Source organism: Cyprinodon tularosa, unplaced genomic scaffold (genome assembly GCF_016077235.1).
Source record: "Cyprinodon tularosa strain WSP-4 unplaced genomic scaffold, ASM1607723v1 ctg30, whole genome shotgun sequence".
Taxonomy (NCBI): domain Eukaryota; kingdom Metazoa; phylum Chordata; class Actinopteri; order Cyprinodontiformes; family Cyprinodontidae; genus Cyprinodon; species Cyprinodon tularosa.
This window is the reverse complement of record NW_024039008.1, coordinates 958,206-983,310: the sequence shown is the minus strand read 5'-3', so window position 1 is coordinate 983,310 and position 25,105 is coordinate 958,206. Positions and strand designations below refer to the sequence as shown.

The window sequence follows — 25,105 nt, the reverse complement described above, 5'->3', positions numbered from 1 at the left end:
TTTGTATTCCTTCAAACACATTCTACATGACATCCAGTCACTCATGGTGAAACTAAGTTTACCTGAGAGTTTAAAAAGGAGCTGCTGTTAGCTGGGGAATTTATGAAGCTCTGAGATCCAGCCCCCCTCCATCCTGGACTCTTTGGAGCAGCAGAGTCTGTCACGTCGCTGACATATCTCTGCTGTTTCCACCCTGATCAGGAGAATTGTGATGAAGACAGAGATGAGGATGGGAAGCGGAAAATAAAACAGATTATAATCTCACAGACAATCTATTTGAGACTCAGTCATGTGCTGCTGTTACTCACTTTTACACACGCAGTCTGGCTCTCTTAAAAAAATAAGGTATGACATTAACCTAAACTCACCTTGTTAAAAAAGAAAGACACTGACTGAGCAATAAAGGTTGATGACAGTGATTATTGTTTGACTTGTTTGTCTATTGACGGAACCTTCTATCCGTGTGTTTTATCAGCAGAGTCAAAGCTTGTGTGACTAAGAGAGCATGAACGGCAAACAGATGGTGGAACAGTGCAGCGTCTCGTCTGAAAAACATCTGTTGGAAAAATTAGTTTTTTTTCTTAAATATGGTTACAATCTAGTCCTCCAAGCTCAGAATTATGCAGAGGTTGTTCAAAATATGCATGTTTGCTCGTTTTCTAACACAACATTGTGATTTGTTTGGTTTTGGGAAGACAGAATAAAGTTATGATTTGAATTGCAAAAATAATCGGGGACTCTGTCAAAATGAGGGAAATGAGGAGCAAAGCGTAGTCACCGCTCACATGTTTTTTACCATCATTTTAAATAAGCTGCAGTTTTATCCATAAAAATGCTAATCTTCAGAGCCGGTAAAAATCTGGTTTTATATTTTATTTGCAATGTTTTTTTCTGACCTCACTTCCCAAGGTGTGCTCACAGTGTGCTTCCTCATGGTAGAATTAGTGCAAAAGCTGGCTTTCTCTGCACTATCTAAAGAAAAAACATACATATTCTACTGCTAAGATAATAAAAGTATTGATGTTGTTCACAGAGTTGAAATTAGGCTGACATTGGTGGGGAATGTGTGAAAACATCTTATGCACATATATTAATTGGATTATTCCAAAGTCAGTTTTGAAAACTCTTTGGTATATGTGATGTGTTTGAGGTGTTGTGGTTGGAATAGCAAGTGGAGGAGAAATATTTTGCTTACGAAACTAGAGGGACGATGGCTTCACCAGATGCATGAAGGTGGTACAGAACTTGCTCAGTAATCAAGCTTTTTCACACTTATACACTTTTTGCCCAGTTTTTCCTGCTAATTGAAATCTTTACCTGCATTTTTAACACCATTTATTCCTGTTAACTTTTCTTTAGTTTGAACAACTTTGTTTTTAAAACATTAGGGTTTGTCTTTAAACCCAGGCACATAATGGGTTTGAAATCTCTTCTACTGGTATTTTGAAAGTTGAAAACTGGGAGGTTTAAAAATCACTGACACAGAGGCTAAGAATGTAAAGGCTCTGTTTTCATCAGCCTAAAGGTTCCATGAAAGCAAAGCTGGAATGAGCCACTGAATTTAATCCAGCTACTGTTCCTGTGGTGAGTTTTGCCAAAGGAGCTTCCATGAAAGTCTCAAGTATCAGCTAATGTCCACCGTATTTGTACCAGGACTGTACCCTTTTCAAAAAGATGAGAGGCTGAAGGTGTTATGTCAGAACTTCAAAAGAATTCCTAAACGCTTACCAGTTCCTCCTTGAAACCATCCCCTAAAAAAATAGTCACTGTAATAATAAACAGACTCAAGTGTTAGGTATGGCTTATAATAGGCCCTGCAGGAAATGTCAGCCACCAATTCTGGACATGTTGATCTGCTTTTGTACAAACACTTAGACTATATTTTGGTCACATAAATTCTAGGTTGTAGCCTAAGCAAATAAGTAAAGGATGACAGGTCAAATTACCTGGTTAAATAAAGGAAATGAAAAAAAAAATGAAAAATTGATGGAAAGATGCTAAGAAGAGAGGACTGAGTCACTGCAAAGAACATTTCTGTAAAATCTTGAAAATTTTGAGATTTTCTAGATAATTCTAATTCACGCATTCTGGGGTCAGCTCAGTTTGAACAGCTGTTTTTCATGCAGAGGGCTTTAAAGTGGAGACATCCCACATATGACACTGCTAACATAAAAACAATCTGTGACAAAGGTCACTTAATAAACCTGAAGGCACCTTCCCAGTGGGTATAATGTAATAAAATAATCATTCAGCATGTATTAGCTAGTTGCAGCAGTTACAGGGAAGATAGGGCAGCATGGAAACTTAAACGGTATCCCAAAAAGGCATAATTTGGGTTATTCTTTAGTTTGCTAATATAAAATCTTCACACTGAATTGATGAGCAATAGCAATAATCTAAAAATATCCCTGTTAGCAGTAAGCAGTAAATTAGCAGTCTAGTTTCTCATCTCTAAGACTTCACAATGACTTCATTTAGCAATCTGCTTCCCAAAAAGGGCGACTCATTAATTTACTTGGACTGCCTTGCAGTGCTAAAAGGGTCAATTATGCCTTGTTTTGTGTCTGAGTTGAGAACATCAGCCCACTATTGCTGCCCAAAAACCCTGCAGGGCAAGACAACAATCTAATCCTTCCCCTATGCCCACATCTACCTCTGTCCTTCACCAGTTCAAATTATTGCCAAACTATTCCACTCTGAAATGGGATAATCCTTAAAGAAGCTGATGCCTTAGGATGTGGTGTTTTTGTTTCTTGTATGTAAACAGCAATGACGCCAATATACCCTCACATGTTATGTATACGCATATAAGGCCATCATGAAACATGTAATTTATTCTTCTCTTTATGGGAGAATTGAATTAACATCAGCAAAATATTCAAAGTAGGCCTTCCATTGCTTTTTTTGTTTTTAAGTCAACTACCTGATCATGTTATCCTTATTATCTTTCCTCTTTCAAGGAACTGACAAACAACAGTTATGATATATCAAATTATGAAACATCATAGACCCCGGTGGGATAGTACTAATAATATTCAAACTTTAGGACCTTTTGCCAAATTTCAACCACAAACTGGAATGCATTTATGGACATTTCAGGTGATAAACCAACAAAAAGGGGTCCAGAACAGTGTGGGGGACAGAAAAATCTGAAATATACGGCCTGTAAATATATAAAGTTGCCCATTACATTGTAATAACACCTCCTGCTGATTGCAAATGAAATCCTTTTGGAAATGCCGAAATCATTTTTCTGCCCTTTATTGTTTCTAAAATACGGCAGCTTAAGGTAAGTTAAACCGTATGAAGAGGGTCTTGTGACCACCACCATCCATGAGGTGTATTTAGTGCATTCGTTTTCTGCCCGGTGTAACTTTTTTGTCACATAAGCTTAAAAGTTTTATTTTGGTGCTTTCTGACTAGAGAAATTTATTCTTAGACTTAGATTGATATTATTTTGTCATTTTGTACACACAAGTATATTCAAAAAGAAATTTTGTTTAGTACAGCTCTCTAGACTTTTTCATTTTTTAAAGTGCAGCCTTGATAAAGGTAAGCAGCAGTGATAAAGTGATTCAACATTATTGCTCTGTGTCAAACATGGCTTTCAGCAAAAAATGCAGAGGAGACAACTGGCCTCTTTCAGTAATACAACAATCTTGTCACCGTTCCTATAAAGGCCATGTTTGTGGAGTCCACAACTTATGGTTGTCCTATCAACAGATTCTCCCACATTAGCTGTGGATCTCTGCAGCTCCTCCATTATAACCAGAGATGGATGGGGCTACGTCTCTGATTAAAGCTCTCCTTTTCCTAGCCAGTTAGTTTCAGCGGTTGTTTAAGTGGGTTTGGGCAGTTTTGCAGTTCGTACTCCTAACATTTCCCTGAATTTTGTTCTATGTGATGTTTGAATATGATGCCTTCCCTTAGGGGCTAGATTTATCCTGAAAACAGGTTAAACAGTCACAACACAGAAGGTGACTTCTGAATTGGTTGCAGTGAATTTTTCATAGAAGAACATTAATTAGATATATGCACCACACCTTTAAACTTTTAATTTTAAAAAATGCTTTCCCAGTTTGCAAAATACCCTTTGTGTTGGAATATCATATAAATTCCTGATGAGCATTGAAGTTTATGGTTGCAGCATCTACTACCTTAGCAGACCTTAATAGGGTTTTTGTGCTGGTAAAATTACTATAAGAGTAAAATCTATAATAAATATATTTATTGGTTTAGCCATTTTGTTTCTATATTTCCAATTCAGACCCTCTTTTCCTTTGGCAATGGCTAAGAATGAGAGGACACATTTGAAATGAGATTCAACCACAATTTGCATTCTGTACCCATCAGCCTTCTGTCTCCTACAGTCACTTTATCACTTTACTTTGGCGTGGCTGAATCATGTGACCTCAGTCTGGGTATAAGAAGGCAAACAGTAGATTAAACTCTTCATTGTGTATCACACAAAACTTTACTTGTACATCACAGGCAGAGCAGTTATCCACTACCTTTTCAATCAAACGCTTCCAACCTTCCAGCAGCACCCTTATTCACAATTTCCTGTTTTAAAAACATTGGCTGGTATTTCAAACCTGAAAAAAAGCTCCCTGTCTGATTTGGCAGAATTAAAATGTTAAATCCAGTTCCCAGACTTCATTAATCCATGAATACATTTCTTTCTTTAGTGAGGCGTGTTGTAATAGTTTTCCAGTAAAAATAGTAAATTACTTAAAAATACAGTAGTTAACAGCTGAGATATTTTATTGCCTAAGAAGTGCCAGCCCAGTTTAACAGTCATAAATGGAACTATATTTCTCTTATCAAAATCTTCTCAGGTGAAATTGTTCAAATTTTGCTTTTCAAACTAATTTCATATAATGGTTTCTGCATAGTTTAATTATCTGCACAAAACATCTTGGCACTAAGGATGGCTTTTCTGTATAAGGAGCAAAACTCTGATGCACGTATTGTAAGGTTTTGGACTCAATTGAATCTAAATAAACCTCAATGTTTGGCACAAATTATAACATTTAGATCACACAGAACATTAAAGATGCACTGCTTTTTAAAGCTACAGCAGCAGGTTTTTTGGATGTCAACAAATCTCCTAGTTTGAGTGCAACAACTCCTTGTTGGCATGTTTATTATGTTCATGGGGTTGTGTGGTTAACAGACACATTACCGAGCATAAAGTTAGCCTAAAATGAGTCATAGTTATGGCAGATTGTTGTCTAGATAAGACCTATCTGTGAAGATGCATTGATAGCAGAGCAATCAAGACCTTTTTTCGAGCTGTGCTTTTTTCATTTTTGAACCGATATTGTGGATATGTATTATTAAAGGTGAGTTTCAGCAGTTTGAGGTTGGAAGCTCTTCAGCTCTCCTCACAGACTCCCCATTAGAACTAAGTCAGCAAACTCTTTCCAAATTATTATTTCACAATGCAGCAGCATTGTCGCTGACATCATAACAAAAGAAATACACCATGTACTGACAAAAAAAACATAATTTGACAAAATGACATAACAAAAGTGACAGATATAATTTATGTAAATGTTAAAATCTCTCTCAAAATATGCTGTATTACTTTATTTTCAGACTCACACTTACACTGGCATTATAAGAACCATATTGCCAGCAGCTATCAAAACTGAAGGTCCGGAAAATGATGTACTTTGCTTCAATTCTCATTGCAAAAATAAAGCTGAATAATTGCTCGCAAAAAAAGTGAGATTTTAAGCATTCTTTTCAACTACCAATGCGCTGCTAATGTAAAGTGTTCAGACAGCTTTGGTTGGAAAAGAAGTTGCTAATTCCTGAGGACATCAAAGTAGCAATAATAATCAGACTTTTCATCCATTAACCATACTTTATTAGTACATGGTTTGTTTTCTTTTTATATGCTATTTTACAGACCTAACCTGCATGTCCAAGCATAACAAATTAGGAATGTTACTTATAATTTTCCTTAACTTTTCATTAGTCATAAAACTATAAAATGACCCTGCCTCAGCGAATGTATTTTGGACTAAATGTCGTTTTATAACAGATGCGAAAACACTTAGATTGATCATTTTGTTTAGACTTACCTGACTGATATGTTTTTCCCTTGTGGCTGAGGCCGTTGGTTTGTAAAGAGGCTGAGCGGGACAGAGGAGAACATCGAGTAGGAACTGGAACAAAAGTGGGATCTAAGTCCAGAATCAGCTGGTTCAGCTGCTCAATGGAGTCATCGATGTCTGTATTTAAGGAGGCCAGCTCATCTTCCTGACAGGATGAAGGAGAATTGCCAGGCTCTCTGTTGCCCTCATCTATGAGGCATCTCTTCACCGCTTCCCTGCTGCTTAATCCTCGTGCTGGTGTTTCAGGAGCCTCCAGACGTGCTGCTCTCTCTTTGTTACCGATTCGTATTTCAGACATGGGATCTACCTTCTGCTGCTGTCGAACCCAGGAGTGAGTGGAGTACTCCTTTGGACTCTGACTGTCAGGTAGACTTCCAGATGGGAGTGAGAAATCATTACTCTGGTTTGGAGCCTCTGAAACAGAACCTTCATCCTCATCATCCAGAATATCCGTCTCTCTCTCGCTTGATGAAACTTTTCCATTGATAGAGGCTCCCAGTCCAGACTCATCTTTAGACACCTTTCCCTCTCCATTAAAGGAAGAATCAAGTTCAGTCATGACCTCCAGGAGAGCCTGGGTCGGCTCTGAGTCTGCCCCAAAGATCAGCTTCTGGTTCCAGGTGTCCTGAGGGGTTCCTCTTCTGAGTCTGGCTCCAGTCCTCCCCTGTGAGGCAACAGAGAGGCCTGAGTCACTGCTGGCTGATGGCGCTCTGTCGCTGCAGCTCGGGCTGATAGAGGTTGGAGGGTACAGAGCTCCCTCCTCAGTACTCTTCTTTCTTACTCTTGAGTACAAATTTCCATTTCCAGACTCAGACACATTAGGAGGAGCTGGAAGAAAGCAGAAATCATTCTGGTCAGTTTGCAAAACGTGGTAGAATTTAGCAATTTCTACTTTTGAAAGATATCTAGCAGTTGTATTCAAGTAAATTAGTTAAATGAAATAAGGAAAAACAAGTCAACATCATATGTATTGTCCCATCTTGAAAGGATTTCTCTTAATCTTATTTCCACCTAAAACCTCTTTGTTGTCCAATGCACAGTGCAGACTCCCAACCTGCATTACCATGATCACTGATTCATGACTTTAAACAAACACTGTGTAGATAACACAAGGCCCTTTTTGTTAATATGGACATGACCAACTGTGAGTCTGCGTGTCAAAAAGAGGATGACGTGTCTGTCACAGTGGTCTAGCTGTGGTCAGACATGGGTGAGTGTGTGATAACACACACCTGGCGTGAAATGAGACATCTGATCCACAGATCTCCCACCATGTAGAGTATAAAACCAAACTAGCCCACATATTCTGGTGAAGATTCTCCGTCATCCAGGTCATAGTCATTCAAAAAAATATATATATTAAAAACAATCCACTGGAGTTTATTTCCAAGTTTGAATCAATTCAAAATGTCAGGAATAGCATTGAGCTTGAGGCTTTATGGGCTACTGTATAAAACCTGGAACTCAACACTATTCCTGACATTTTGAATTTAAAAAGCTTCCTGGATGGGAACAGAAACATCTTAAAACTTGGAAACAAAGTCCAGTGGATTGTTTTTATTTTTATTTTTTTTTTTTGGAATAGCCCACATATTTTAACTTTAGCACGCACTTCATTTTTATTCAACAGAAGATATTTAGATTACTATGCAATATAAGTAAAAAAGGAGAAAAAACAACCCCAGATAGGTCAAGAAAATTCCCATTTAACAAAAGCCATTTTATTTTTTCTTTGCTAATTTTGAACTCTAATCACTAGATTTAGAGTAAACAATGAAAATCAAAAGCTTTGTAGTAACTGAATTTGCAGTCTTCATTTAACAAAGTAGCTCAAAAATAACATAAACATACACTGCAAACCTTCAACACTTGAAGACGTTAATGACAAGTTTAAATCCTCCCAGCCAGTAAGTGGCGCACTCACGCTAACCTGCTCACATTAGTTTCTTTAGGATTTTTTGTGTTTGCAGTTCATCAAATTAATTCCAAAAATCAACTATGCTTTAAAATGCCTGATATATACGATAGTTAAAAAACAATGAAGGTCATTTTACAGTAATATGTGTGCTGTGGAAATAAGCCTGTAGTTCTGCTGAAGCGGTAGAGAAGCCTTGTTAGCAGCTTTTCAGATCATCTGAATTGCTGGGTCTGGTGTTTAAAACCTTACTTTTTTTTAAAACTCCACGGATACTCAAGAAGGTTTGCTTACAGTACATGCTCAATGATACCATGGTCACTATAGCTGGTATTTTTACTATAAACTGAAAATGTCCAAATTCCTGCTAAGACAGCTGCATATCCATTGCATTTTGCAGAGGGGAAGTGTGAGGTACTCTAAACTTCCCTGTTAGACGACTGATTCTATAGCTCTCCACTTTTCCTCCAAATGTCTGGAATATTGATTTTCAAACATAATACAAGTTATGCCTTTCACATGGACACAGGACCCAGGACTTTACACCACTGAATAAAAACCCCTTTTCTCATCTAGCCTAAATAAGTCTCTGCTTTATATTCTTTCTATTTTAGGAGAGGTTTAAAACATAAAATGCAACACTTGCAGTTCATGTCTTGTTGATCTCCTCTAAAACTCTTAGATATGCTTTGCTTTGCAATCCTCAAAAGGTTGAAAAAATACTTCTTGTTTGTGAACAATTATCTAACACCTTTTTTCCTTCCACTCAACTTTCAGTTAATGTCATTTAATGCAGCACTTAATAAAAGCCAACTTGTTTAACAAAGACCTTTCATGATTTACTCTTTTTATAACGGTACACAGGAAAATTGCCTGCATAAAATTTACTCAAATTCAATAAAACTTTTCTTAGACACAGAGAACATTTGAACCCTCTCTAAAAAGAGTGAAATTACCCTTTTGATGAGCTATTATTCTATGAGCTAAGAGTAAAATTCCTTTAACTCAGAGGGGTTTGATTAATTAAAATTCATACTTTTGCATCCACGGGAGTCCTACTCTTTCAAAGCCTTACACCGTAACCTACAATGATGAATTAGCTGAAAGACTTCAAGAGAGCAGAACTCGACACTCTATCAACTCACTATCTTAAATAAGTGCTGTGAAATGCTGGATAGAACATTCTTCTCAAGATATTTAAGTTCTATCCAAACGAAAAAGTTAAGCATTAAAAAAGGGTGGAGACTTGTGGGCCCTCATTGATTGCTTTTTGGCAATGATGCTGTTACAATTTAATGTGTCTAATCAATGATTAAACAGATGTTGTATGACTTTTGAGGTGATGTATTGATAGCTGCTGTTTGCTTCATATTTCAGAGATAATTATCTTGAGAGAACTGGTGATATCTTTTTCCTAAACTCTAAAAGCTGCTGAGTTATTTCGTATTAAATGGAAAAACAAGACTATATCACTGATGACATGAGAAAAAATCTAAAGAATATTTTGATTCCTTAAGGGAAGATCCCTGAAAACTGATAGCTTAATATTTGAACTAACTTCACCAAACTTCATAAAAATAGGTTCATACACCAAAGTATTCAGTACACTAAATAGCTGAAAACATAAAAGTAGTAGCTAAATAAACTTTTATTAGTAAAGGCAATCAGTTTCCAAGATATTTTAAAGGTCAATTTATTAGACTTTAGTGTGCATCAGGACGGCATGAGTAAAAGAGTCAGAATCCATATGGCAGAGAAAACAAAACTTAACTTTTACTCCAGCTCCATCCTCTACATTGATAACAGTGAAAATGTGTTCCCATTCATTGTTCCCTATTTTTAAGGAAAACACTTCAAACTCTGAAAAAATTCCTCAGCCATTATTCCTTTGTATCGACGGCTGTCCCCTGCAGCTGTCAGATCATTAGTCTTTCCCACAATTGTGAAGGTAATTTCTGTATTGAAAATCCCTTTTCTTTGGTCAGATGTGGATTTTAAAAGGTGGGTTTATTATTACCTGTTGATGATCATCAAAATGAACACAAATGAATACTTGTAATGTATTACCTAATGTGTTAATAATCTCTCTAAAATGAGTGTTATTACTTTTTATCTAATTACTACAAAGATATAGTATTCTATTCTACATGGAGCACTTGTATGTAGGTATGTATGTATGTATGTATGTATGTATGTATGTATGTATGTATGTATGTATGTATGTATGTATGTATGTATGTATGTATGTATGTATGTATGTATGTATGTATGTATGTATGTATGTATGTATGTATGTATGTATGTATGTATGTATGTATGTATGTATGTATGTATGTATGTATGTATGTATGTATCTGTTTTGTAGTTTTGTAAGAATTTAATCGAATGTGCATAATCACATTTTGCTTATGTTTTTTTAGCTGACATTTTGCCCCAACATAACCAGCAACTAACACACCTGAAAGTTTTTTAGCTCTTTAAACTTCTCCATTTCTCTCTTATTTGTTTACTGAATATTTCACTTCAGGTTTTATGTTTTCTATTTGTGGTTAAAATCTTAAAACAGATTCAGGCAGAAATGGGCAGCATAAAAAGGAAGCTCTGTTCCAGGTAAAGTTGTCTGATTTAAAAAAAAAAAAAAAAGTAGGAAAACATTGTACAGTAACTACTGTAGTACATACCACAGCTGTTTGAGAACAGCTTCTGGAGGGCAGAGAAGCAATAAAACAGAAATGCATAAGAAGCATCTAAAAAATCTCCCCATAGGTTTTTCCCACAGTGATGGTCAGTAACTAATAACCAGAAATTAAAAAAATCCAAATTAATCTGTCCTAAGGGAAATAAAAGGAAGGGGTTACTTTACCCACTGCCAGCAGGAAACTTTCACTGTCCGCTCTGCTGACTGGAAACAGGATGGAAATACTCTGCTGAAGCTTTCCTCCGGAGTTGCAGAAAGAGGAGGAGAAATGGATGACAGGCAGAAAGGAAAGAGAAAGATGACAATGAAAGCAGCATGAAAAGTTCCAGAGAAGCTCTTCTATCTGGTTCTGTTTTTTTTCGTCTGCTCAGTAGAAGTTAGACAAGCGTCTCCTGAGGTGCTAAGAGCCCTGTGGTATCCTCCCTCCTCTCCTATACTCTCTCCTTCCTCTCTCTCATGTTGCTGCACTGCACTTCAAATCCCCGCCTTCAAAGCTTTGCTTCTTTCTTTTTCTATTTTTCTGTCCCTCCCCCCCTGCATCCTGTCCCAGCCAACACAGGTAGCTGACTGAGGGTGCACTCATGCGTCTTCATCTCAGGAAAGGAAGGAAACCAGAGGGTGGATCATTCACTAACCTTACATACACATTCATAGAAGAGCGTGATCTGAACACATGATGCACTTTCAAGGAAGGGAAAGAAGTCCACAAGGACCTTGAGTTGCCCAGATTTGGAGAGGAGAATGTAAACATGGAGGCGTACTCCGGAGGAAAAGGGGGATGGGAATTAACTGGACAAATTGCAACCTGCAACTTGAACCTGAGAGGAGTGCAGATAGAAAGACTAAGGAAGATAAGGGGACAAGGTGTAAGAAGCAGTAGAGGAGAAAGCTGCATGAGGTAGAAACACTTGGGGTCCAAAACCACACATGCATGAGTACCAGAATCCTGTTTGCAGTCCTCTGTGTGTCTGTGTGTTTTCCATGTTTACGTGCCACTTTTTCACGTCTTTAAATCTAAATTACACGGCTGGCAGAGGCAGATTTAGCCATGGTATAAAACAGCTGGAACTGAAACCTCAGCTGCAGTTTGAAGCCATTGTTTCAGCTGCCTGCTGTGGGATTTTGGGATTTTGTGTTGGGGTTTTTATTCTGGAGAACTGAAAACTCAAAAAATCCACTGACTCCAAAGCTGTTTGCTGTCTAAATAGCCTTCATGCTTCACCCTAGAGATGTCAAAAAAAATCTTTCTAACTAAAACATCTGCAATTACAAGATGTTATGTGATGAGTAGCAGATAAACCACAAAAAATGTCTGTCTCTTTCTATGAAAAAGTTTTACACTCAGACATCTATGCCTGCCATCAGGCCCTGTGCAAAATAAGTTGATATGGGACCCCACCCATGAATTTTATATATTATCCCACCACTACTGCAAGCTAAAATTTAAAGAAAGTTATTAGAAGAAAATATCTAATGTATCTCTTATGAAGCGTGTTTTTGAGAAAAACAATAATGTTCTTGGCTTTAGGTTAATGGTTGGAATGTGTTAAATTTTAAATGGATTTATAGTGATGTGGAATGGTAGGAATATTTACCTAGTCTATGTTATTAAGATAAACAGAACTGCTAAAAAAAATGCTTAACTGGACTGATACTTTGCATCTACAGTATAGGATGCATCACATTAAGGAGATGTCATTACAGATGTTTACAGATGACAGTTACCATATTAATTCTCATGCGGCTTAAAAGTCTCTACTTAAAAAAAAACATTATTAAAACAGTATTTCCAAGAAAGCAGAAGACAAGCTGAAAAAGCTGGAAAAACAACACAAAAAAAAACAAATATGAGCAGGTATATAAGAAAAAAATAAAGAAAAGCAAAAATGTATAAAAGAAAAAAAGTATCTTCAATATTTATACATTTAAAAATGATCCCAAAAATATAGAGTATAAAATATTCAAAATCATATATCTCAACTATCTAAAGGTCTAAGTGTTTATGCCTGTTTCATTTTACTGTGGTTGTCTGTGTAACTCCTCTCCCATTTAAACTCCTGGAGATAAAAACTAACCCACCCTGACCCTTAATAAGTTGGTATAGACAATGACTGGATTGATAAAAAACATTTTAATGATCATCTTGTTCTCATACTTGTTGTTGACATTTTATGGGTCAGATAACCAGCCTTATATAAATGTTAAAACCAGGGGATAAATATATTTTAAAAAAGATTACAAAAGATAAGACCTATACTACATGTCTAAAATACTTTAAAATTAAAAATAAAAGCACTACTTTTAAAATGTATTTGCTGGAGACAAAAAATCAAGAAAATTTAAAAAGTATACAATAAATAAAGAGGAGAGAGAAAATTTTGGTTATCATCTTGTTTATACCTAAAGGCTTGTCTTTATTCACAGAAAAGTAACTTTATAAACATGAATATTTCCAATAATGTTTATATACATGTTCTTTTGAATATGACTTCTCGGTAATAGACATACTCTAGGTAGTTTTACTTCAACTTATTGCGTTAAAATGTTTCCCTATTTAAATTGTTTAAGTATATCATCTGGGTTTTGTAGGGTTTTTTTAACAGTGTAGTTTCCATATTTTTATTGTTTCAAGTCACAGGACGCAATATTAAGAGAATTAACTCAAATCACAGAGCATGGAGGGAAAAAAAATTTAAATGTCAGTTTACCTGCTTGTGAATGAGGCCAGTCCTGAAAAGAGTCTCTTCTGACCAAAGGGTCCAAGGTATCATAGTCCACTGTCACAGAGCGCTCATTTAACCACAGCTCTCTACCTGGACATAAAAAAATAACAAACACCAGTCACTTTATATAACAGGAAATAGATTTTAACCACTCATCTTATTCCAGTTGCTTAAAATCAAAACATGAGCTGTTACACTCTGATATATCCCTGTTTTGTTTGTCTCCGTCTCTCCCCTTGCACGCAGTATCTACTGATCTAAATTCCTCTGTGATATGTTTGTCTGATAAAACCCTTCCATTGCTTCCTGTTGAGAGTTTAAGAGACAAATTGCTGCTGCTGAGGGCCAAGTTCATTGGCATGGTGTTCAACAATGCCCCCTTCTGGTTGAAAAGAGCTTAAAGCGTTAAGAATTCGATTTTTATATGAACTCTGAATGACCAAGACTATTATGTGCTATTGTAGTAATGCTGCTATTATATTAAGGTGCTGGAGGGCATAATAACCTCTAACCTTAAACCCGTGTCTACATTTATTTGCAGGTATTGTGTAATTAATACTCCCTTAATCTTATACTCTGTGGGGGGTTTTTCTGCTGTAGTGTGTACTTTGTTTTATGTTCCATGAAAGGTTTTTCTAGTACACTGGTTCTGTTCAACTCTGTCTTTTCCTAAACAGCACTTGTCCTATCCTGTCCCAGTGACCCCATATGTTTAACCTTATATGGTCTGTTATAGTATATTAAAAAACATTTTTATACTACATATTTATAAAAAAAAAAAATAAAAAAAAAAACACTTTTTAAGAACAATGAAGAAGTGAGAATAAAATTTCATGGCAAAAAAAAGAAAAATATGCATCCAAGGTCTGGTTCTGCAAGAAAACTCTGCTTTACTTAACTATGAAATGAAGTCTTAGTTCTTTTTCACTGCAAAACTGTTTGTTTTGGGACCCAAAAAAAAAAAACCAAGATGACTGATTATGCGATATTAAGATATTCACGTATTTGTTTATGGTTAATTTATTTGAGAATATATAAGTATCTAGGTGTTACTTTATTGTATGTCTGGTGCCATGTCTGTTGGTTGTGCTGTTCTTTTTACATCTCTTTGCAGGTGATGAAGCAGACTGAAAATGTTTTATCATTTTCCCTTTCATCTCCTCTTTCTATCATCTTTTGTCCTTTTTTTCTGTTTTACCTCTACTGTTCTTCTTACATTGCAGTGTCCATATAATGTGTAGAACTCCCTGCACAATTATGATAAAGCAATTTATATGCATGAAACAAGCGGAACACTATGGCAATAGCCCTACTGCTCCACTTGTGAAAGTAAAATCTATTTGGCTCTTTTTGGCATCGAGACAATTATTCCTATTGCCACATTGCCAGACTGGACACAATAAACATTTAGCGGTGAATCTTTTAACTGCGTATTTTGCAGGGAAGAAAAATTGTACCTGACAATCATTTGGTTGTAAAATTGTTAGGAATGCAAATTAGCCTAACTCTAATTCTTTTTGCTAAACACCCAAAAACTCATGAGATTAATATCAGCCCAAGAGGTGCAACAAAGTGCATTTTCTTTAAATCTTTACTTCTTCCACAACTTTGTTGTTGCTTTATATGCATAACAAGGATTATTAGAACATTTCCTCTAGTAGGTCATCGTTTTAGACAAATCTGCAAAAAGTTGGCATAACACCTTGACAGTATCACATCAGAGGAGAATGCATTTTTTCTAAGAGAAATAACTTTGACTGAATTATTAAATACTGCAAAGTAATTCTACTGCGTCCAAGTCAACCTGATATATATAGAGAGGAAAATAACAGATTCTGTTGAGTCAGGAGACCAACAACAACCTGTAGAAAAAGCACAACAAGTATCAAGTATTCTACACGGTTAAATATTATCTGTATAATTAAAGGTTTGATCACAATATTAATAATCCAACGAAAAATTCACCTGCAATCTTTTCTGGACTATCTGAGAACAGCAGCTCCACTTTTCCACCATCTGGGAAACGGGAATCTGGAATATTGATAGGAAAAATGAGACAGCTGGACATGTTTCCATTATTCCTTCGCTGGTTTTTTGGCTCCTGTGTTCGTTTAGGTGTGCGTAGAGCCAATAGATTTATCAGTTACAGATTAAAGCCTGTGAGAGCTGAGTGGAGCTGGAACAAAGCAGGTTATAAATACCTTCAGCAACACAGTCAAGGTCTGCCTTGCAGAAAGAGAGGGAGTGTCCAGCTACCATGCCAGTGTGGAACTGGAGGCGCAAAACCACTTGGCGACTCCCTGACTGGCTATCTTTGTCATAACAAACCACCTAAAAATGAGAATGATAAGCTGAATAAGCTGACAGAAGTCATGTTTGCTGTTTAGTGTTAGGTTTCTCAATGGTATGACATAAGAAAAGAAACAAAAACGACTACAATTGGATAAAAAACACACTTCCAAACATTTGTGGACTTACGCTCTTTCTACCACTATCAGTGGCGGGCATAGAAGGGCAGGGGCAGAAAAAAAAAAAAAAAAGAACACATGTAGCACATCACCACCATTGTAGACGGCATTTTAGCATGTGTTTTGGATCCCGAGGGATAACTTAGGCATGCGTTTTGGCTCTTGAGAGGGCACTGTAATGTGTTTTGGCTCCCAAAAGGGCACTTCAGCCAATGTTTTTGCTCCAGAGAGTGTAATTTAAAATGCATTTCGATTCCTGAAGGGAAATTTTAGCATGGATTTTGGCTGAGAAGGTCAATTAATATACATTTCATTTTCCAATAGAGTACCTTAGCGTGCATTTTTGCTCCTTAGAGGGCATTTTAACATGCATTTTACAACAATTTGGCCAAAAGGGGGGCAATTGCTGACTGACAGGTGAAAACATATGTAAAGTCCTTGGCAGAGAACAAACACTCAGACCACTGTGACTTTCTTACCATAATATCCCCTTTGAGTAGTTGGGCCGGCTGAAGCACAATGTAGAGACGATCAGTCTGAACAGCATTGATGTTGCTGAGATGGATGCAAACATATTAATTGTTGTCCTCTGTCTAACAGCACTTACAGTGTGAAAATGATGAGCCTTACTAGACAGGTGATGTGCAAACTGCATGTAGACTTTGGTAGACTCTAAGGAACAGGCAGCACCCTAGGAGAGTAAAATAACATCTTGTAGTTTAAAAGAAAACACTATTTAAAATGTTCAGATTATGTTTTGAGAAAAAAGAAAGATTAACATAGATGTACAACTTCAAAAGTTAGTGGCTTGACAAATTTGTAAGTGATCATCTCTCTCTCTCTCTCTATATATATATATATATATATATATATATATATATATATATATATATATATGTATATATCTATCTATATATATATATATATATATATATATATATATATATATATATATATATATATATATATATATATATATATATATATATATATATATATATATATATACACATATATATGAAATGTTATTCCAATTATTGTTTAACTAAGTAGATATGGAATGCCACTTTCATAGCTACTACTGGTATTCAGTGTTTCTCACTTCTGTTCTTCAAGTACCACCGCACTGCGTGTTTTAGCTGTCTCCTTGCTGCCACACACCTAAGTTAATAAAATCAACTATCTGCAACACTTGATGGCTGCTAAGGAGTCTATGTAATCATTTAAGTTAGGCGTGCTGCAACAGAGGGATGTCTACAACATGCAGAGCAGTGGTACTTGAGGGCCAGGACTAAGAACCACCAACCTAGTTGACTTGAAGCATCGTGTGACAGATGGCTCTTTTTTGTTTCTGAAAAAGGCAGGAGGATTAAATGGAGAAATGGTCAGGAAACTCTATAGACCCCCTTAAAAAAAATGGAGCAGACACTTGTGAGCTGGTGTCTTCTAGCTGCTTACCTCCATCTGGTCTTATTTTGGGGATACCATAAAGAACAACACAGAGCAGAAAAGACGGAGAGGGGTTCATCCTCAGCCCTCCTTTTAACATGCTCCCCACCATCCAAACATACCTGAAGAGACAAAGTGAGCATCTGTTTGGTAACTGGAAAAGATAAACTACTGAATAAAAAAATAAAAAAAACTAATAAAAATCTAGATTGAATTTTTATATGTTTTACTTATATTTCAGTAACCTGGGGATAAATCTGATAATTAAAAATTAAGACTGAAGGTGGGTCATAGTTCCCCTTGATGGTTTGAGTCTCTCACCGTTTCTGGGAGGGAATCATCAGAGCAGAGAGCTTGTCATTGTAGAACTTCCTCATGGCAAAGTGGTCCAAAGAGAGGTCTGCACTGAGAAAAATGCACATGTTCATAAATATGCTGTTATTATCCGGGCTGCAGATGGTTTGAAACAGGGAATTAGCCTGCAGAGGTATCTGCCTAAAATCATATAATCCATAAAATGATTGAACGTCTTTTTAGTTCAGAATCATATAAAAGCTCTAGATTATCTTTAAATAAGCTGCCTACCTAGAATGGATGGTGTCTTTTGGGACTAAATTTGTGCCTTTTCTAGCTCTAAACTTTTCACAAGCCCCAACATGCCTGCAATCACAAGCTCTTGGGTCATTCGCACAGGGACAATGGTCACAATCTGATATTTCCCAACTGTCTACAAGCACACACACAATGAGCATGAGTTTGATTTGAATCCAGCTGAACTTTGCTGCTATCTGAGGATGAATTGAAGCTATGTCCTTGTAATTTCTGTAAAGAAATGAATAACCTCTAAAACCTGCATCCCATCAGATGCCATCTACATCAAAACAGCAGGATCTTTGACTAAGGACCACAGAGCATCAGGTTTGAAGTGTCCTTCTTTTTTGTATCTTCAATTCTAGTTCATTCATTTCCACCCCCTCTTTTCTTTGCAGGGATAAATGAGCCCCCTAAATAATGTCTTTAAGACTTGACGAGCCTCAGAATGAAAGCTTTAAAAATATTCGGACAAAGACTGGGATTTCCAACATAAACAAAAAAATGTAAGTAGTACACATTCAATATTTTTGTACATCTAATTTGTATGGATTTCTTTCAGAATATTATACAACTTAAACCAAAATGTCTGTATCAAATTGAGGTGGAACATTTTTTTTGTTTGTTTTTTGTTTTTTTGTCAAGGTTCTGTAATAACTGTTGTTGATACTTATTTTTCAGGTGTAAATGTCTTGATTTGATTGGGGAAAAAATGTGTTTCAGAAGAAAGGAAGAGATAGAGGAACCCAGTGGTAAAACCTTTTATTAGATTAATGTCTGTGGATCACAGCAGACTTGGTAAATCTGCATTAGGTGCAAAGAACGGCTCTACTACATTATGAGAAATCATTTAGAAACAATTTCCCTTGCTGTTTTACCGGTCCTATAAACCCCAAAATATGCTGACACTATTCCAAATAGTGCTATAAATGCACAGCAATTTCCAGATCACTGAATGCAGTGAGAAGCATCTTCTGCTTACAGACGTGCGTATACCTCACTATGGTCCTCTACACTGCAAACCCAGACACCAAAACAACATCATGCATCCCAAAATTAAATCTCTACATGTCTTCAACAACCAGCCAAGTTCTGACACAATTTTATGTAATGGTGCTGAGTAGAGACAATTGATCAATTTCTCTACACCCATAAGCCTCAGAAAGATAACAAACAGTAGGGTTTTCAAAAGTGGTCCAAAGCAAGCCTCATTTATACATCAGTATATAGATGGCAGGCACTAAGCAAAGTACTGAACAAGGCAGACACAGAATATTTGAATTAAATCACATCAAAAACCTATACAGGGTGAAATGCCAAAGAGAGTGTTTTGTCTAAATCAACTCAAAACTTACAGCAAATGTGCTACACCTTTCTACCTTCAACAAATCTTAAGAATTTTTAGAATAAAAAAAGAATTGAATAGAAAATCCCCTTATTGTCTAATGATGGAAATTCTGGTGTTTTCAGCAGCAAAAAGATTATAGAAATAATTGTCAGACAAATTTGGACCTTAGAAAAAATGTATAAGAATAACATACTAGTGAAGAGTAAAAGATAAACAATAACATACTGTACTGTAAAGAGCTTTAACAATATAAATATGTGCACCTGGAGAATGAATAACCAAATTTACAGCTATGGACTTTTTTACAGTAATGGATTTTTGAAAACAGCAGCAACATCACAGATGTGCAAAATGACAGCAGCATTTTATTAAATTGACTTATGTTGTACAACAAATCTGTTCTTAAACGTGTTACCTGGCGGACATGTTGCTGAAATGAATGTATGACGCCACAAGAACTCCAAGTCGTCCCCTATCCCCCTGTTGAGAACAGATTTAGGCTTAAATAGTAAGTCCCACCATGCAGCACACAGATCAGCTCATTACTGTGAATGGGCAGTGCCCTTATGTTTACCCTGCAGTGTAACACCAGAACGTGCTTTGGATGACCTTGTAGCCAGTTCTCCATTGCTGTGCAAACGTTAAAGATTTGATCCAAACTTGGAGCTAAGAGATCCAGCCAGCCTGTGTTAAAAACCTAACAGGAAAGAAGCAAACAGGAGCATCACATCCAAACAGCCCTGCAGCCGAGATTCTCGTTACTTTTAGACATCATAATTACCGTGTGGGTAATTTTTGTGAGAATGTCATCCTTCTGGGAGAGGTTGATGAGCTGCATTAGAAAAGACAAAATACACTGAGCTGTTGTAGATTTGATAAAATGTGACAGGCTACATTTTTTATTTGTCTTTATTAGGTATTTCATTTTTTTCATTGAAACCAGAGGGAGGGAAACCTATTTTAAACTTGATAAACATAGTAAAGTGAACTGGTATTTATCTTTGCAGATTTTGTGCATGTTTAAATTTTTTTTTAATTAAAATGTCTTAGATCATTGAACACATTTTAATAAAGGGCAGAAATCACTAAATACATGGAAAGCAAATAGAAAACAAATCTGTTTTCAGAAATTTATTTGGTTCTTCTTTGCACAATTTGTTTAAGTCAAACCTGTTGGAGATTTTTGAGCATGTTTGGCCTGTTTAATGTCATTCCACTGCATTTCACATGGATATAATATCAGACATCAGTCAGCTAAGATCTCTCATAGCTGGATTTTTCCATTTAGGTTTTTTTAGGGAGAAAACACTTCATAATTCAATCAACTCACACATGTCATCAAAGTCCTAAAGCAGCGGGACTGTTCTAAAACACAATTTGGATGTTTTATCCCAAAGCATGGAGACACAGGAGGGATAATATGTGTTAATTGTTATACAAACATGTTTAAAAAAAGATTACTTTACCAGCTAGTCCTGGAGCATCGGCTACTGATCAGATGCAGTCGATAAGTATTTGTGTGGTTAAATAATGGTTATCACTATTTGCTGTGGTCATAAATCTTTTAAAAAAAAGGCAATTTTCTGACACTAGCACTTTTTTCCCCTGACTTGTTCTTTATAATGTTTAGAGGAGCATAAAGAGCTGGCTTTAGCTAACCTCTTGCTATCAAGTACGCTATATATGTGATTTCTGGATTTATCAGTATGTATAGGTAACTCATGCAGTAGTTTTGTGGGTTTTTCCAAATCTGTGAACAATTATAACTAACTTAAGGGGGATTGACAGTTAGCACCAGATTGGTTTTGGATAAGTTATTTTCCTCAAATTCTGAAAAGTAACTTTTTTAAGCTTTTTGAATGAATGGTTATCTTTGTCAGGTTTATTTTTTTTTTACTTGGTTATAAACTTTTAAGTTTGGCAAAATCTGTTGGTTAAAAGAATTATCCCTCTTCATTCATATTCTGAATTCAAAGACATTTATCTTTATCTGGATTTGGGAAAAGTTCCAAAGATTTATTTTAGATAAAGAAAAATAAGCGTAGACAGTAAACAGCTTGTATCAAAACAGTATTATCTTACCATGTAGTTGTTTCCATGCTTAGATTCTAGCATAGGGATAATTTTTCTCACATTCTCCAAGTAAAGATCCTCTGGACATGTAGAAGGACAGATGATGCTGATGATCCGTTCTGTGACGTATGTCAGGTCGAATTGTTGTATTTCTTCCATGACAGGTTTTCATTACATTGGCCTCTGCAAAAAAGACAGGATGTGACGCATGCTATTTATACATACAAACATGAGGGGGAACTTGGTAAAACTTTTTGAATATGAGATCTTTCTAAGTTTCTAACACAGCATTTGTTTTAGACCTTTTGCCAAATAAGTTCACTGACAAAATGGGATTTGTGTTAAAGAGGAAATTTCTCATTTTATCAGTCCTAGGATCTCCTTTTGTGGCCATATTGCTAAACAAAGTGAGGTCAAGGCCGACAGAACGCTTAGTCACTGACAACCCCCCCGATTTAAGAAAGTAGATGCGCCAATCACGAGTTTATGAACTCAGCAGATTACAAATTTGGAACAACTGACAAAGACAATAAAATGTGACCTCGTGGCTTCAGAGACACACTTAAATTTCAATAACAAGACATCTTCTTAAGAAGGAATAAATTTTGCGTCATATTTTGTTACATTTGTCCAGTTAAGGTGGTCCGTTATCCTTTCAGCGATTTTTCAGTAATCTTTTTACACCATTAATTTTGAGTTGGTTTAAAGCAACTTCTCTTGTATTTTCTTGTACTTCAAAATGTCAAAGGAAATGTAAAATCACACAAAAGATGTTGACGTGTGATTTGGACAAAAAAGTTAACCTATCTTTGTAAAACAGATTAAAAAATTATGTTTTAAAATAATTAATCAACACACTTATGAGAGTCTTCAAAATTGATTTAAAATAAATTCTATTACCTCAAGGTCTTGCTCATATATCAATAGTAGCTATGGATAGTGTTATCCTTAGGGGTAATTAACCAAAACCTTGGGGATATGGTATAATTTAGATGCTGTTTTGAAGAGCAATATTCTGAAATTCCCTTTGCTAATTATCTTCTCCTTCTCCAAATGCCAGTCAAACTTGCATTCCAGAAGCTGACTTTAACCCTTTCGATTTGTAGATAAAACTGTTAACTTCTTACATGAGTCATTCTGGTGATGTGGCCAAAAAGATTCTTAGACCCATGTCAAGAGTAAGCTTTCACCAGTAAAGCATCAGTGTTCCTGTGCTTATTTAAATTCCAAGTTTCAAGAACTGTTAACCTTATTCTGACATAAAAGCTCCATCATTGACAAACAGGAATCAGGAATTTTCGATCCAGACTTTCATAGGTTATCTCTCATGCAGCCTTTTGGTGAGATTAGAAACTGTTGTAAGGAGTGTGATTTCCTTCCACATTCTTGCGTAAACCACCAACCCTGTGGTATCTGGGTATATGTCAGTATTTGGATCAGGAGGAAAATAAAACTGTTTTTCCGGAGTGATACTGACACACACTTTGTCGGCAAGGAAAACACAAAGAGCAGTGGTTAAACTCTTGTTCACCCAGGCCATGTGACCGCAGAGTAAACAGTGATGCAACCCTCATACCAGCCACACAGACAATAACACCCTACTGGGAAACTCGACAGCAGCTCGAAGAAATAAAAGAGTGTATGAAACTCATTCAGAAATCAGACATTTTGGGAAGATTTTTAAAAATCTGCATATTTTTCGTTACTTATTTTGTTGCCATTTTTGAAACACATCATGTGGGCTGCATCATTTGTGCAAAAGCATGTACACGGGTTTGATTTCATGTTTAGAAACAGGTTTATGATGAAACAACAAATAAGATCCAAAGCCCAAATTAGGGTTGTGATATAATTATTCTCAGAAAATGGAAGAAAAAAAACAAAACAAATAGATACTTCTAAATATATTGAAACATGTAATTAACATATCTCAAGAGATCCACATATAATTCAAAGCAAAGTTATTCTTATCTTTAAATGAAAAGTGTCTCTTCTAGTTTATCTCTCCTAAATTTTAACTTTGTGGGATTCATGATCTTAACCCCTAAATAATGTACATAAACATTAAGCAATCTGTTAAAAAGTTCTGAAAGTGGACAAAAAATAAGCAGTGTTAGTAAATGCAAAATGTCCAAATTAAAAAGATCTTATTGAGAAAGACATAAAATATACAGACAATATATTGATTTTTGAAACTGACTGCAAAGGACCCAAAAGAGATGACAGAAAATGGCATGGATGTTAGCTACTGACCTAAAAACAGTCTCCACAAGTTTCAAAAGCTTGCACTTCACAAAGTATAAGAAAAGAGATTTAAATAGATATTTAAAATGATCTGTATGGAAGAGGATTAGGGCCACTGAAAAAAAAAGTTTAATATGGGAAAAAAACTCAGAATTCTGACTTTTTTTTCTCAGAATTCTGACTTTAATCTCAGAATTCTGACTTTTTTCTCAGAATTCTGACTTTAATCTAAGCATTTCTGACTTTAATTTTAGAATTCTAACTTTTTTCTCAGAATTCTGACTTTTTAATTAGAATTCTGACTTTAATCTCAGAATTTCTGACTTTTTCTCAGAATTTCTGCCTTTCTTCTCAGAATTCTGACTTTTTTCCCAATATTAAATTGAAATAAAATGTAAAAATCAGTTGACTTTTTTTTTCAGTGGCCTTAATCCTCTTCCACAGATCTGCTTACTGCTGAGGTAAACAAAAATGCTAAGTAGTTGCAAAGAGACATGAAACAACCAACATAGAAGTGAAAGTGACGAGCAGATGCTTCAAGGACACTAAAAGCATTGTCATTTCCTAAAAAAATTGAAATAAAACATGACTAAACTATAATTAAAACACAGATGCTTGCAACTAAAAAAAGACGCAGTATGAAAAATAAAAGCTTAAAACTGAGAGAAAAATCAGATCAAAACAGATTCAATCTGAAGACCAAACTATTTGAAATGAACACAAGAAAGATTATAATATTTCAAAGAAAAACTTTAAATAAAATCACCAAATTTGTTCAAAGGAAAGTGGTGACTTTCAACCCATGTTCAAAACTTGTCATCTTAAGTCCTGGGCTTTGACTTTAGTTCTCGTGAAAGTTTGGGTTTTTTATTCCCAGCCTGTTCCCTCACTTCTCATGTCTTAGTTTATCCCTGTTCTCCAGAGAGTTCATGCCAAACCAGCTAACTGGGCAAAGCAAGCAATCTTAATGAGGGACTTCTCTTCGATGATGTATTTCTGGGCTGTTTTTCCAACATTTTTTTTTTTTTACTGCTGTACATCTAAAAATATCAAACTCAGCCTGAGAAACCAAAACAAGAAGTGTGTGTTTCAACCATGCTACACTGAAAAGTCCTTGACTACTAAATTAGCCACGTATAATTACAGTCTCTATTTCCCACTTTTATAGAATGGAATTTCCAAACAGATCACCCACCTTTTTTTATTCTATTAATCCCCAAGTTTCAAAAGTTATCAATTCACAAGTTTTCCAAAGAAAGTAAGTTGCTTGGTTGGACGCAGCGTACTTAAAAAGGTTAGACTGTTACCTACACCTTCTGACCATTTGAAACTGAAAGTATGTACCAAGAACTTCAATGAACAGCACCCTTGCATGACTGCAAACTTAGTGTCTAACTGTATTTTAGGCAATTATTTTTCCTATTCTCTAAACACTTTCAAAAACTCTACTTATATATGTTCAATCTCAAAG

General features: G+C 35.8%; 1 protein-coding gene across 1 annotated transcript in view; it reads right to left on the bottom strand.

Moving 5' to 3' along the window:
* The window catches only part of si:ch211-191a24.3 (tensin-3), a 63,153-nt gene that overhangs the window by 37,546 nt on the left and 502 nt on the right, over positions 1–25,105 (bottom strand). The window contains exons 2-14 of the mRNA XM_038291654.1: positions 21,400–21,573; positions 20,099–20,149; positions 19,892–20,014; positions 19,733–19,797; positions 17,700–17,783; positions 17,388–17,500; positions 16,560–16,620; positions 16,409–16,484; positions 15,663–15,792; positions 15,427–15,492; positions 13,447–13,551; positions 6,093–6,953; positions 63–193 (exon numbers count right to left, since the gene is read on the bottom strand). Coding sequence (XP_038147582.1) covers positions 63–193; positions 6,093–6,953; positions 13,447–13,551; positions 15,427–15,492; positions 15,663–15,792; positions 16,409–16,484; positions 16,560–16,620; positions 17,388–17,500; positions 17,700–17,783; positions 19,733–19,797; positions 19,892–20,014; positions 20,099–20,149; positions 21,400–21,549 — 2,016 coding nt within the window. The 5' untranslated portion in view covers positions 21,550–21,573. The remainder of the gene's footprint in view (positions 1–62; positions 194–6,092; positions 6,954–13,446; positions 13,552–15,426; positions 15,493–15,662; positions 15,793–16,408; positions 16,485–16,559; positions 16,621–17,387; positions 17,501–17,699; positions 17,784–19,732; positions 19,798–19,891; positions 20,015–20,098; positions 20,150–21,399; positions 21,574–25,105) is intronic.